At 43.1% G+C, this 12,294-nt stretch overlaps 1 protein-coding gene across 1 annotated transcript in view; it reads right to left on the reverse strand.

Moving 5' to 3' along the window:
- The window catches only part of LOC134353918 (pseudouridylate synthase RPUSD4, mitochondrial-like), a 36,275-nt gene extending 24,142 nt beyond the window's left edge, over positions 1–12,133 (reverse strand). The window contains exon 1 of the mRNA XM_063062452.1: positions 12,025–12,133. Coding sequence (XP_062918522.1) covers positions 12,025–12,057 — 33 coding nt within the window. The 5' untranslated portion in view covers positions 12,058–12,133. The remainder of the gene's footprint in view (positions 1–12,024) is intronic.
- Between the last annotated feature and the right edge of the window lie 161 nt (positions 12,134–12,294).

Here is a 12,294-nt window from a genome sequence, read left to right on the forward strand (position 1 = left end):
ACAAATCAAAATTATCTCTGGTAAAAAGCTCCTCTGTTCTGCAGGTGGATGTTTGAAAGCAAAGGACGGTACCATTATCATGGAAAAAGATGAGATTATGAACAGATGGACAGAGTATATTCAGGAATTGTTTGAAGACGATCGAGGTGAAAAACCAGAAATTAAGAAAAACACTGAAGGTCCAAGTATTTTAAAATCTGAAGTTCGTAATGCAATAAATAAGATGAAGAAAGGAAAGGCAGCAGGTCCTGATGAATTAGTAATAGAACAAATTATCGCCCTTGAAGATTATGGAACTGTAAAACTTACTGATATAATCAATGGCATTTACGAGACTGGAATAATACCAGAAGAGATGAAAAAAATCAGTATTTATTACTCTTCCAAAGAAACTCAGAGCAATAGAATGTGAATTACATAGGACCATAAGTTTAATGAGTCATATCACCAAGATACTTTTAAGAATTTTGATGACAAGAGCTAAAAGTAAGATACAAGCTGAAATAGGTAAAGAACAATGTGGTTTTGTAAAAGACAAAGGTAGAAGAAATGCAATATTGATGTTAAGAATACTATCAGAACGAACTATTCAAGTGCAAAAAGATTTGTTTGTTTTATCAACTACACAAAAGCATTTGATAAAGTGAAGCACAATAAGTTATTTGAAATATTACAGAAAACTCTAGATCTAGATTCGAGAGACCTCTGCCTAATCAGAAATCTGTACTGGGAACAAACTGCCGCTGTAAGAATAGATGGAGAAGTGAGTCAGTTTACGAAAATCAAGAGAAGCGTTAGACAAAGGTGTGTTTTCTCCCCTAATTTGTTTAATGTGTACAGTGAAACAATATTACAAATAATAAGAGACATCTTAGGAATCAAAGTTGGCGGTGAAAACATCAATAATTTCAGATATGCGGATGACACTGTGTTAATTGCAAGTACGGAGGAAGAACTACAAAACTTAATTGATACAGTTGTTGAAGAAAGTGCAAAAATGGGTCTATCTATCAATTGCAAAAAGACAGAATGTATGGTGGTATCCAAAAAGGAGAATCTTATGTGCAGGCTGACATAAGCCAACGGGGAAGACATAAAACAATTACATAACTTATTCTACTTAGGAAGCTGGGTGACATCAGATGGCAGGTGCGACACGGGCATCAAAAGAAGAATAGGAATGGCGAAAGACACCTTTACGAGAATGAAGAGTATACTGACCAATACTAAACTAGGCATGACAACCCGCCTCAGAGTACTGAAATGTTACGTTTATCCAGCTATGTTATATGGCTCAGAATGTTGGACAATATCCAGTAACATGAGGAAACAAATTGAAGCAGCAGAGATTGGTTTTTGAGGAGGATGCAAAGAATATCATGGACAAAACAAATATCTAACAAGGATGTCATGAACAGAGCAAACACAAAAAGAGAAATAATGTATGAGATTACGAAAAGGCAACATAACTTCATTGGACATGTGATAAGGAAAGAGGAGTTAGAATGCACAGTAATTATCGGAAAGATTGAAGGGAAGAAAGGAAGAGGAAGACAAAGACAAATGATCATGGACACAGCAGCCAGAGAACTGGAAATGAATACCAATGAATTGATCCACTTGACCCTAAACAGGAGTGTGTGGAGTGTGGCAGTCAAAGCTCAAACTGGGCATGGCACCTGATGATGGTGATGATGAAACATAAACCAGGAAACAATAGGCCAGTGAGTCTGACATCTGTGGGAAAGTCACCAGGAAAATGGATGAAGGCAAGGCAGTAGATGTCTGTATGGACAAGGCATTTGACAAGGTCCTGCATGGGAGGTTGGTCAAAAAGGTTCAGTCACTCAGTATTCAAGATGAGGTAGTAAATTAGATTAGACATTGGCTTTGTGGGAGATGCCAGAGAGTGGTAGTAGATGGTTGCCTCTCTGGCTGGAGCCCTGTGACCAGTGGTGTTCTGCAGGGATCAGTGCTGGGTCCTTTGATGTTTGTCATTTATATCACTGATCTGGATGATAGTGTGATCAACTGTATCAGCAAATTTGCAGTTGACACCAAGAGTTGGGGTGTAGTGGACTGCGAGGAGGGCTATCATAGCTTGCAGAGGGATCTGCATCAGCTGGGAAAATGGAAGATGAAATTTAATGCAGACAACTGCGAGGTTTTGTATTTCGGTAGGACCAACCAAGGTAGGTCTTAGACAGTGAATGATAGGACACTGAGGAGTGTGGTAGAACAAAGAGATCTGGGAACACAGGTAGATTATGCATTGAAAGAGGTGTCACAGGTAGAAGGGGTGTAAAGAAAGCTTTTGGCACATTGATCTTCATAAATCAATATATTGAATTCAGGTGATGGAATGTTATGTTAAAGTTGTACAAGACATTGGTGAGGCCTATTTTGGAGTACTGTGTGCAGTCTTGGTCATCTACCTGCAGGAAAGATGTAAACAGGGATGAAAGAGCACAGAAAATTTACAAGGATGTTGCCAGATCTGGAGGACCTGAATTATAAGGAAAGGTTGAATAGTTTCATCTGTATTCCTTAAAACATAAAAGATTGAGAGGATATTTGAGACAGGTATATATAATTATGAGGGGATTAGATAGGGTTAATGAAAGGATTTTTTTTTCCCATTGAGGTTGGGTGGGACTACAACCAGAGGTCATGGATTGAGGGTGAAAGATACAAAGTTCAAGGGGAATATGAAGGGAAACTTCTTCACTCAGAGGGTCATGAGAGTGTGGAATGAGCTGCCAGCACAAGTGGTGCATGTGAGCTCGATTTCAATGTTTAAGAGAAGTTTGCATTGATGCATGGATAGTAGGAGTATTTTGGGCTATGGTTCCAGTGCAGATCGATGGGAGTAAGCAGTTTACATGGTTTCAACATGGACTAGATGGGCTGAAAGACCTGTTTCTGTGTTGTACCTCTCTATGGGGGCCAATAGTGGCCTCTGGCTGTTTCCCTTTCCCCTTGAGCTACTCTGATACATCCTGGACCCAAGTATTGGAGATGCAACACACCATCCTAGAGTCTCTTTTGTGGCCACAGAATCTCCTTTCTGACCCCCCAACTGTCGAATCCCCTATAAATACTGGACTGCCTGACTTTACCCTTCTTAAATTCTAAAAACTTGTTGGGTTACTCAATACAATTTAACTCAATAGGGCTGGGTGTATATAAATAAATTTTTAAAACACTCCAGTTCAGTAGGTGGCATTAATACATCTACTTGGTTGGTCTGCCATACACAAGTAAAAACCAGTACAAGAAGTGCACAACCTTGTATCCTGCCCCACGTCACCAAACCCTGACCTCGGCCTACCAGATCCCTCTTCCCATTCACCAGACCTTGCCCACCACCCCTATCCCCAGATCTCCCCCTCTGCCCCCTCCTGATGCACCACTTTTCCTATGATTCTGTCAGCCAGACTCAGTACCCTTGGTACCTCTGACCCCTTGGACCTTGTCCCAAGGCACTAGACCCCCCACCCCCAGTTCCCCAGACCCCCTTCCCTGTCCACTAGATTTCATCCCATCTCCTACAGCCCACACTGCACATAGGTTCAACAAGGCCCTCCATGTATCTGGAGGTTCCCCGTCACAGGGCATTAGGGCTATGGTGTTGGGGAGAGGGAAACCAGTCCATGGTGATAGTTTAGGGAGAGAGGGAGGGGATTTAAGTTTCACCAAAACTCCTCTGGGTCCCAGACTTCTCAAGAATGGGACGGTGGGGAGTGAGCGCTCCAATACAGGATGTGGAACATCAGGAAGGATAAACCTCAAGAACACACACCTGCCCTTATTTAGGCATCAGCAGTGGAAAGGGTGCACCACTTCAAATTCTCACATCAACACCTCTAAGGATGTCTCCAGGGCCCAGCACATGGATGCAATCATGAAGAAAGCATGGTAGCATTTATATTTCAGTAGGGGTTTGAGGGGATTTGGTATGTTACCAATTGCAAATTTCTACAAGTGTACCATGGAGAGTATTGCGACTGGTTGCTTCATGGCTTGGTATGAAGGCTCCAATGCACAGGACCACAACAGGCTGTAGAAGGTTGTAGAGTTACTGCAGTATCACGGGCACAACCATCCCCACCGTTCAAGACGTCTTCAAGCGGTGATGCCTCAAGAAAGTGGTATCCATCACTGAGGTCCTTCACCATCCGGACTTCTTCTCTTTACTACTATCCGGATGGAGGCACTGCAGAACCTCCGTGTTGGTGATTCTGTCCTGCCAGATGTGCCTTTTCTCCTGGCTGATGTATGGTGTCCAAACCTCACTGGCATAGAGGAATGTGCTGAGCACACGTGCAGCTTGGTCTTCTTTGTCAGCTGTCTGTTGTTCCACACTCCGTTGTTCAGTCTGGCCATGGCAGCTGCAGTTTTGGCAATCCTGCTGTTCACCTCTGCTTTGAGAGATAGAGAACTGGTGATGGTTGACCCAAGATAGGTGAAGGAGTCGACTACATCAAGAGCAACCATCAGTGAAGTTTGAAGGAGATTCTACACCTAGGGTCTTCTTCAGACAATGGTTAACCCAAACTCCTTGCAGGCATGGGCGAAGTGGTTAATCAGTTGTTGGAGTCCCTCTTGTGTGTGATGTCAACACTGCATCATCTGCAAACAGCATCTCGTGGATGAGGGCTGTCCTAACTTAGGTCTTGGAGCACAAGCAAGCGATGTTGAACAGCTTGCCATCAGTTCTTGTGTGAAAGTAGATGCCGTAATTGCAGTCTGTGAAAGCATAGTGAAGGAGCATGGTGAAGAAGATTCTAAGGAGCATCGGTGCTGGGACACAACCTTGTTTCACCCCACTGCTCACTGGAAAGGCATCAAAAGTTGCTCCATTGAAGCAGATAGTGCCATGCATGTCCTTGTGGAAGGATGGTATAATGCTGTGCAATCTTGACGGGGCGGTGGGGTGGGAGTCATACTTCAGTATGAGTTTGAAGAGTCCAGTTCTGCTGGGGAGGTTGAACGCCTTGGTCAAGTCAATGAAGGCCGTGTACAGTGGCTTCTGCCGCTCTCAACACTTCTGCAGCTGGAGCAGTGAGATCATGTCCACTGTAGACCTGTCTGCTCTGAACCCTCACTGGGATTCTGGACGCAAGGCTCTGAAGTCATGCCAAAACGATGCAGGTGGACACTTCCACACAATACTAAGGAGAGATATGCCATGGTACTTGTTATAATCACTATGTTTGCCCTTGTTTTTGACAATATTGGCATATCACGTCTCAAGGGATGTGGTCTTTCTCCCAGTAAAGACACAGATGCTTGTGTAGATGATACAGCAAGGCAGGCTTCCCGCTTTTTAGACGGGGGGGGGACGAAATTCCATCTTTCCCGGGGGGGGGGGGGGTCCCACTGATGATACAGTCAATGGCTTTGCTGAGCTCTTCCACAGATAGCAATCCATCAAGCTCTTCCATGACACGCAAGTCAGAGAGCGCCTCCAGGGCAGCATTGGTCACCACGTTCCGGTTTGCATACAGCTCATGGTAATGTTGTATACCATTGCACAATCACACTGTCCTTATCAAAATGTATCTGTAAAATTTTTGCATTATGAGAAAACTTGTGGAGACCTTACCTTTCATTCCCTCCTACCTCATTCTAAAGTACAAAGTAAATTTATTATCAAAGTACAGTGCCTATAGAAAGTATTCAACCCCCGCCCCCCATGAATTTTCTTGTTTTAGTTTTACAATATTGAATCACAGTGGATTTAATTTTGCTTTTTTTGACACTGATCAACATAAAAAGACTTTCGTATCAAAGTGAAAACAGATCTCCACAGTGATCTAAATTACATATAATACCCAAAATAATTTATTGCATAAATATTCACTCCCCTTTAATATGACATACCAAATAATCACTGGTGCAGCAGCCAATTGGTTTTAGAAGTCACACAATTCGTTAGATGGAGATCTGTGTGCAGTCAATGTGTTTCAATTGACTGTAGTAACTGTATCTGTAAGGTCCAATTGCTGGTGAGTCAGTATCCTGGCAAAAACAACACCATGAAGACAAGCAACTCCGCCAAAAGGTTACTGAAAAGCACAAGTCAGGAGATGGATATAAGAAAATTTCCAAGTTACTGAATATTCCTTGGAATAAAGTTAAGTCAATCATCAAGAAATGGAAAGAGTATGGGACAGCTGTAAATCTGCCGAAAGCAGGCCATCCTCAAAAACCGAGTGACCGTGCAAGAAGCAGACTAGTGTGGGCGACCTACAACAACTCTGGAGGAGTTATAAGCTTCAGTGGCTGAGATGGGAGATACCGTGCATACAACTGTTACCTGGGTGCTTCAACAGTTGGAGCTTTATGATAGAGTGGCAAAGAGAAAGCCACTGTTGAAAAAAACTTAAATGAAATCTCGGCTAGCGTTTCCAGAAGGCATGTGGGAGACTATGAAGTAAGCTGGAAAAGGTTCTATGGTCTGATGAAACCAAAATTGAGCTTTTCAGCCATCAGACTAAATGCTATGTTTGATGTAAGCCAAGTACTGCACATCATCGCTACTCTGAAGCCTGGTGGTGGCTGCATCACATTGTGGGGATGCTTCATTGCAGCAGGCCCTGGAAGGCTTGTGAAGGTAGAGGGTAAAATGAATACAGCAAAATACAGAGAAATCCTGGAGGAAAACCTGATGCAGTCAGCAAGAGAACTGTAACTTGGGAGATTTGTTTTCCAGCAAGACAATGACCCTACGCATAAAGTCAAAACTACATAGGAATGGCTTAAAAACAACAAAGTTAATGTCCAAGAGTGACTAAGTCAGAGACCAGACCTCAATTCAATTGAGAATTTGCGATTGGACTTGAAAAAGGCTGTTTACTCTCAATCCCCATGCAATCTGACAGAACTCGAGTGGTTTTATAAAGAATGGGAAAAATTAGTGTCCAGATGTGCAAAGCTGATAGACCTATCAACACAGACTCAAGGCTGGAATTGCTGCCAACAGTGTACCTAATAAAAACTGACTTGAAGGGGATGAATACTTGTGCAATAAATTATTTAGTTTTATATTTGTAATTAATTGTAAGATCTGTAGAGGTGTTTTTTTCTGTTGATCAGTGTCAAAAAAGCTAAATAAATTCCTCTTCCCTCTGGGAGAAGACTCAGGAGCATGAAGACTTGTACGGTCAGATTTGGGAACAGCTTCTTTCCAACTGTGATAAGACTGCTAAATGGATCCTGACCCGTATCTGGGCCGTACCCTCCAAATATCCGGACCTGCCTGTCGGTTTTTTTGCACTACCTCACTTTCCATTTTCTATTTAAATTTTTAATATTTACTATCGATTTGTACTCCAGGGAGCGGGAAGCGCAGAATCAATTGTGATGATTGTACATTCTAGTATCAATTGTTTGGCGACAATAAAGTACAAAGTATAAATCCACCATTATAAAACAATAAAACATGAAAACTCCCAAGGGTGGTGGTGGTCGTGAAATACTTTTTATTGGCACTGTATATATGTCACCATATACAACCCTGCAATCAGACACAATAAAACCAAGAAACAATAGAATCATTGAAAGACTGCAACCAAATGAGCAAAAGGGTACAAACTGTGCAAACACAGAGGAAATAATTCAGTAGTAAGAACATGAGATGAAGAGTCCTTGAAAGTTGAGTGCATACATTGTGGGAACAGTTCAGTGACGTAGCGAGGGAAATTATCCCCTTTGGTTCAAGAGCCTTATGGTTGTGGGGTGATAACTATTCCTGAACATGGTGGTGCAAGTCCCAAGGCTCCTGTAACTTCTTCCTGATGGCAGCAGCGTGGAGAGAATGGCCTGCGTGTTGGGGGTCCTTGATGACAGATGTTACTTTCCTGCATCAACACTCCATGTAGATATGCTCAATAGAGGGAAGGGCTTTACCCATGGACTGGACTGGGCCATATTCACTACTTTCTGTTCAGGGGCATTGCTGTCTCCAAATCAGGCCATGATGCAATCAGGCAATAGGAACTCCACCATACATCTATAGAAGTTTGTCAAAGTTTTAGATGCCATGCTTAATCTTCACAAACCTCTAAGTACAGCAGCTGCTATGCTTTCTTCATACTGTAGGCCCAGAACAGATCCTCTGAAACAATAACGCTGAAGAATTTGAAGTTGATGCCCCTCTCCACCTCTGATCTACCAAAGTGGACTAGCTCCGGTTTCCTCCCCTTGAAGCTGATAATCAGCTCTTTGGTCTTGCTGACATTCAGTGAGATTGTTATGGTGGCACCAATCAGCCACATTTTCTTGCTCCCTCCTATATGCTGATTTGTCACCATTTGTGGTTCAGGCGATGTTATATGACATTGGACACTATGATGGGCACTAACCTCTGTACTATCGGGGACATTTTCAAGGAGTAGTGCCTTAGCAAGGCAGTGTGCATTTAGGACCCTCACCAGGACATGCCCTCTTGTCATTGCTACCATCAAGAGTGAGGTACAGAAACCCGAAGGCACACACTCAGCAATGGTTTCTTCCCCTCTGCGATCCAATTTCTGAATGAACATTGAACCCATGAACACCATCTCATTGTTTTTATTTCCCTTTTCTTGCACTACTTATTTAAAACCATGATATATATATATTTTTTGTGTTTACTGTAATTCAGTTCTTCGTTATCATGCATTCCCTTGTACTGCTGCCACAGTTAACAAATTTCACAACATGTGCCAGTGATATTAAACCTGACTCTGATTTGAACTGTGCATAGCCTCAGTCAAGTATAAAGCGAGTAGAGCACACCTTTGTGGTGCACCTATGCTGACGGAGATTGTGGAGATGTTTTTACCTATCCAAACTGAACACTGATTAATGTAAATTGTAACCGAGAAACCACAGTTGTGAGCACAGCTTAGCACTTCACAGAAACCATCCTCCCTCCATTGTCTATTCTTCTCACTGTCTCAGTAACGCAATCAGCACAATTGATTACACCCCTCCCCACCCCAGTCATTCTCTCTTCTCCCACCAGACAGATTATAAAAGTCTGAAAGCACATACCACCTGGCTGAAGGACAGCTTCTACCTGTTATCAGACTTTTGAATGGACCTCGTGCGATTAAAATAAAATCTTGATTGCACAGTCTACTTCGCTTTGATCTTGCACCTTATTGTTTGCTTTGCACTGCACTTTCTCTGCAGCTGATACACTTTATTCTGCATTGTTTGGTGATTTGATCTGCATGAACAGTTTTTAGCTGTATCTTGGTACACGTGACAATAATAAACCAATACCAACATGTTTTGTTATCTGTACAATAACTCAAAATTCCAAATTAAAAGCTTGTAAAACAACACAACAGAGGAGGAAGGAGGTGGAGCAGTGGAAGGTGTCAGAAAGTTAAACTGTAATATAGAGGCAGTGGACTGTGATGTGAAATCCATTTGGATTGAAGTTATAAACAGCAGGGACACAGTTAGAAATATCTAGTCTCCCAAATGTGCCCAGCAGCCAGATGCAATCATGATAAAGGCTCAGCAAAACCTCTACTTTCTGATAAGCCTGTGGGGATTTGGCATGTAACTGAACTTCTGCAAATGTTTTATGTAGAAAGGTTCAGCGAGCTGGGACTTTGCTCTGTGGAGCAAAGGAGGATGAGAGACAAACTGGTAGAGCTGTACAAGATCATGAGAGGCATAAAGTGGACAGCTGGTGCTTTTTTCCCCCAAGATGGCAATGGGCAATATCAGATGACATCTGTTTAAAGTGAATGGAGGAAAGTGTTAAGTGCATGGTACACACTGTCAGGGATGGCAGTACAGGCAGACATATTAGAGATATTTAAGGCACTCTTAGAAGGAGGGTTAGGTAGACCATGGTGTACAGTAAAAGGCTGGCATTACATTGTAGGCCACAAGGCCCACAGTGTGCTGTACTGCTGTGTGTTTTATGTTCTAGAGTCATAAAACATTACAGTACAATAGGCCCTTCAGCCCATTTAGCCCAAGCTGACCCGTTCTTTCTGCCTAGACCCTTCTACACATTCCCAGACCATCACTCTCCCATACCTCTCACCCACATACCTATCTAAACGTCTCTTAAATGTAACAACGGAACCTGCATCCATCACTTTCAGTGGCAGCTTATTCCACTCACACCACCCCAAATGAAACCCCCCCCGTACTCCCCGTAAATATTTCACCTTTCACCCTAAACCCACAACCTCTAGTTTGTCTCACTCGAACTGAGGGGGAAAACCTTGCACACATTTACCCTATTTATTGGCCTCATAAATTTGAATATCTCTCTTCCTTCTATGCCATAGAAATTATGACCCCACATAGGTAACGACAATCACAGAATTATACATAACTGAAATGCGAGACTGCTTGTGCTAATAAAAGAACACAATCAAAGATGTGAAAAATAGAAACAAGTCCATGACAGTGCAAAAGGCAGTCAATAATGTTCTGTTGCTGAGACGGTGATTAGGGCGTACAGATCAGATCAAGAAATGAATGGTGGAAGGGAAGTAGCTGCCTGAATGGTGGGGAAGGACGTTCCCGTAAAGTATTGGCACAAATCCAGTACTTTCTACAACTCGTTACGTATCGTGCATTCAAATTGCCATACAGGCATAAAGGTTACTGTTTATGTTGAAGCATTATACACCCCAGCTCAGGCCCCATCGTCTGGAGCATTACGTTCAATTCTGATCACCCTTTTACAGGAAAGATGTGGAGTCTTGGAGAAGGTGCAGAAAAAAGTTACAAGAATGCTGCCCGGGTTATAAGGAGAGGATGGGTATACGTAGGTTGCTTTCTCTGAAATGGAAGAGGTTGAGGGGAGACCTGATAGAGACTTGTATGATTATGAGGCACAGAGACGCAGCAGTATCTTTTATTGCCCAGGATGCAAATACCTAAACGAGAGGGCATGCACTTGAGGTGAGAGCAGTTAAGTTCAAAGGAGATGTGCAGAACAAATTTTTCCACATAGAAAGTGGTGGGCGCTGGAATGTGCATCCAGAGGTGGCAGATATGATAGTCATTTAAAAGGCTCTTGGATCGGCACATGGATATGCAGGGAATGGAGGGATATGAACCACATGCAGGCAGAAGGGATGAGGTGTCCTCAGTTTCGTTTGGCACATTGTGGGCCAAAGGGCCTGCTCTGTGCTGTTCTATGTTCCAAGTTTGCCAGAGAAAACCTAAAAACACACAAGACCTCCACCAGCTTCTAGGAAAGTAGTCGCTGCCAAGCCTTCATCATGAATACATCTGTTTGCTGAGCCCAGGACAACACACAAGAGGTATTTACGTATTTACATCCAAGAATCGGAAACTGGTTTCACACCAGCTGCTGGCAATACAATAGAGTCAATAATGAAAGCTGAAGTAACTATTTGGAATCAAACCAAACCAAATGTGCTTTACCTTTGGTTTTATCAAAGGTAAAGCACATAGAGGACGAGGGGCTGGACAGATTGGGTTTGTTTTGCTTGAAGCTGAGGGGTGACCTGACAAAGGTTTATAAAACTCTGAAGGGTGTACACAAGGTGGGTAGTCACGGTTGTTCTTCCCCTGGGGAAGGGGAGTCTCAAACTAGAGGGCACAGGTTTATCACGAGAGGGAAAGGTTAAAGGATCATGTTTTCCTCACACACAGGTCAGTGGGGATATGGAACGACTGCCGGCTACAATTAAATGGCACCTCAACAACTTCTCACTCAATGTCAGCAAAACCAAACAGCTGATTATTGAAACCAGGCAGGAAGAGAAAGCCAGAGGTCCATGAACCAGACTTCATCAGGGGATCCTTGCCAGAGGGTCTGTCCTGGGACCAGCACATTACAAAGAAAGCACGGCAACACCTTTCTTAGAAGTTTGGCAAGATTCGGCATGTCATCTAAAGCTTTGACAAACTTCCATAGATGCACAGTCGTTGGCCTGATTGCCATGGAAACACCTATGTCCAAGTACAAAAAAGCATACCAGACGTGGTGGATACAGCCCACTCCATCGCAGGAGAAGCCCTCCCTACCATTGAGCACATCCAGAAGACACCAGCATCCATCTTCGAGGAACTCCACCATGTAGGCCATGCGCTCTTCTCGCTGCTCTCATTACCTTCGGGAAGGAGGTACAGGAGCTTCAGGTCCTATATCACCAGGTTCAGGAACAGTTATTACCCTTCAACCATCCTAAACTAGCGTGGATAACTTCACACACCTCACACTGAAGTGATTCCACAACCTATGAACTCAGCTTCCAGGACTCTACTACTGATGTTCTCAGCATTAATCAATCAACC

The sequence above is a fragment of the Mobula hypostoma genome, chromosome 11 (assembly GCF_963921235.1).
Source record: "Mobula hypostoma chromosome 11, sMobHyp1.1, whole genome shotgun sequence".
In the NCBI taxonomy this organism is placed as follows: domain Eukaryota; kingdom Metazoa; phylum Chordata; class Chondrichthyes; order Myliobatiformes; family Myliobatidae; genus Mobula; species Mobula hypostoma.